Consider the following 3,142-nt stretch of genomic DNA (forward strand, 5'->3'; position numbering starts at 1 on the left):
TGTGCCCAACTGCCATGCGGGATGAGTCACAGCTGATAAACACCCAGCTCTCCACCCTGGTGCCACCAGACAGGACCTGGAGACAGCTGGGCGTGCTGGACTCCCCAGCCCAGGCTGAGTCAATCTGCTGCCCTCCCTGTCACCCATTGCAGATGTCCCAGCAGGAGTCTCGGAGCAGAGGGGACCATCCCACAGCCCCGTGAAGCCTCCCAGCACCAGGATTTGTTTATCCCAGCCACCATCAGACCACCAAAGAGACATTTTTTGATGTCAGGTGAGTTGGAAGTGCTGGAACACAACACTCAAATCACACCAACACACACAGGAGGCTTTTGCAATAATCATTTTTAATCCAGAATTGGACAAATACGACAAAGTGCATTCTAAGCTGTCGTTGTGATGTTGTGATGTAGAAACTGATTAGACCTGAACTTCCTTTCCAGGCTTCACTGTGCAAAGAATACAGGGAGAAAAATGGTGGTGTAACACCAGCCCCGGACGCTCTGCAGCAATCAGGCAGCAGCACAACAGCTCTGAACTGCTGTCACAGGGCCACGATGTGCAGCATGGACCACAGAACCTTCAGAGAAACCACTCGCCTCAGCTCTCCCACCATTAGCCCTCCCTGCTGTCATCTTGCTGCATCCCCTCGGAGAGCAGCGGAGGTGCCCCAAGAGCCCCACTCCACCACTGTTCTCCCTCCAGGGTGGCACCAGGACCCCACGTGTCCCTCCACACCTCAGATGTGAAGGCAGAGGGATGTCCCCAACACCACGGACAGAGAGTGCTGTCCCTGGTCAAAGGGTGCCCACCATCAGGTCCTGGGGCCAGTACTGGTCATCCATGTACTGGTGGCTGTCAGCGATGGGGTCTGTGGGGCTGGGGGGCCGAGGGGGCTGGCTGCGAGCCAGCTCTGCCTCCCATGGCACCTCCACCAGTCTGTAGAGCTCCATGGCCGTCCGTGCATCCTCCACTGATGAATGCCCTTTGCAGCCCACCTGAATGAAGGGGAGAAGCACTGTTAGGGAAAAGATTTAGCAAAAATCGCCCACGGCACTTAGAATCATAGAATAAAACATTATCACAGACTATCCCTTGTTAGAAGGGATCACAAGGATCATCAAGTCTAACTTTTGACTTAAGAACAAGAATTGAGGGTTTGGATGCAACACCGGACAGATCTAGGAGGTGAGGGTATCTCTTTACCAACTGTCTCTGCCTCCCCACACTGACCCAGGACTAGGCTGGCCCCATAAGCTCATACAAACCGTAGGGCTCACCTGGATCTTCTTCTGCAGCAGGTGTCTGGCCAGGCTCTTAAGAGATGCATTGGCCCCAGGGGGCAGCCCAGCCCTCTGGTTGAGCAGTGGGATACGGCTGGTGTCCCGCGTCCTCTCCTTTGGGTGGAAGTACTTCAGGGCCTGGAAGTCATTGTGGATGGCGTGCCCAACCACGATCTTATCCTTCAGGATCTTCAGGATCTGGAAGCATCAGAGGGGGTTAGATGAAGCACTTTAAGTACAGAATAAACCGCTTTGCATTCAATATGGTTTCTTCAGGTCTACTTTTTTCAGTTTCCAAGGAGTGAGAAGCAACAAGTGAGCCCCATTACTTAGCTCATGTTCTTCTCAGAAAGAGCAGTGATGCAGTGGCACAGGCTGCTCAGGGAGGTGGTGGAGTCACCGTCCCTGGAGGTGTTCAAGACACGTGGAGCTGTGGCACTGAGGGATGTAGTCAGCGGGCATGGGGGGGGGTGGGTGGGTTGGGGTTGGACTGGGTGATCCTGGTGATCACTTCCAACCTTAACAATTCCATGAAATCACACGCCAGACTCACTGTGCAAGGCTGCCACAAACCCAAACGTCAGCCCTTAACTCTTGCAGTGCCAGGACCTCACCTCCTCCTGGGCAGCCCGAAATTGGATGGCGCTCTCCATGTGCCGCTTGGTGATGCCGCTCCAGCGGGTGCGAAAGTCCACGATGGGCAGCAGGGGCAGGACATATTTGTCATAAATGACGTCCCCATCGTAGCTAACGATGGAGCAGCGTGCCAGCTCGCTCTGCCTGCCCCGGGGGCCCGTGCCTACCATCTCACAGTCAATGGCCACGTACTTGTTGGGACGCGGGAGGCACGGCTGGAGCCCCGTGATGGTGTTACCCATGGACGTCCCGGAGCAGCGGCCTACAGTGCCATCCGGGGACGTGGATGGTGACACGGACAGCCCCAGCTTGGAGACCTTCCAGCCACGTGGCGTCACATTGCTGAGGCTACCCGGGGGTCCCTGAGTGCCCAACCGACGGCGGGGTCTCAGCAGCCCCCTCTGCTCCAGCAGAGCCCGCCGCTCCATGAAGCGCTGGTGCCTGCGGCTCCTCTTCTTGCTGCCGGGACCCTGCGGCGTCATCCTAGGGCTGGGGGACCCGGCGGGACCATGGGTGCGTTTTGGGGTAGGCACAGAGGCTTTGGGGAGCAGCAGCGGGGTCATTTGGCCTTTTCCTGGAGACAGGCCTGCGGGGAGCACAGGGCTGTGAGTGCCCCGCAGCCCCGGAACAGGGCCTCCTCTCTAAATACACTCTCTGACTGCCTATCCCGTTTCCAGCCCCACTGTCCCTCCCACCTCCCTATCACCGCGCATCCCCCCCCCCCCAAGCTCCTTTCTGCCTATTGCCGGGCCCCTACTCTCCCCATTCCCCAGCCCCAAACCCCTACCCGCCCCTTTACCCAATCCCAGACCACTGTCTGCCCCATCTCCCAACCCAGGGCCCATACTCCCACCCTGCCCCCCCCCCACCACCCGGCCCACACCCCTCACCCACCTCAGGTCGGCACAGCTCCCACGTGTCCGGCCCGGAAGCTGCCGCGTTCACATGCCCGGGCAAGTTCTGACGTGACCACGCCCCCTCTGCCTTTCCATTGGCTGTGTATGAGAGGTGATTTGCATACGAGGGGCGGGATTGGTGCGTCACCGCGGAGGGGCGGGGCTTCCCGCTCCACGGTAATATGGCGCTACTGTGCATCGTGCGTGCGGTGCTTTGGGTGTAGGATGGACCGGCTATGGGGTGCTGCGGCTACGAGGTGTTTTGGCTACGGTGTGTGCCAGCTCCGGCTTAAATAGGCGTTCTTGGTTCTGAGGGTAATGTGGGCA

General features: G+C 58.3%; 1 protein-coding gene across 1 annotated transcript; it reads right to left on the reverse strand.

Moving 5' to 3' along the window:
- Positions 1 to 327: 327 nt before the first annotated feature.
- AEN (apoptosis enhancing nuclease) lies at positions 328 to 2,934 on the reverse strand. The gene is made up of 4 exons (XM_010717484.4): positions 2,814 to 2,934; positions 1,898 to 2,505; positions 1,281 to 1,481; positions 328 to 998 (listed from the first exon to the last, which is right to left on the reverse strand). Exons 2-4 carry the CDS (start codon positions 2,480 to 2,482, stop codon positions 798 to 800), a joined length of 987 nt encoding a protein of 328 aa, XP_010715786.2. The 5' UTR covers positions 2,483 to 2,505; positions 2,814 to 2,934; the 3' UTR covers positions 328 to 797.
- Between the last annotated feature and the right edge of the window lie 208 nt (positions 2,935 to 3,142).

This window comes from Meleagris gallopavo, chromosome 12 (genome assembly GCF_905368555.1).
Source record: "Meleagris gallopavo chromosome 12, MGAL_WU_HG_1.1, whole genome shotgun sequence".
NCBI lineage: Eukaryota > Metazoa > Chordata > Aves > Galliformes > Phasianidae > Meleagris > Meleagris gallopavo.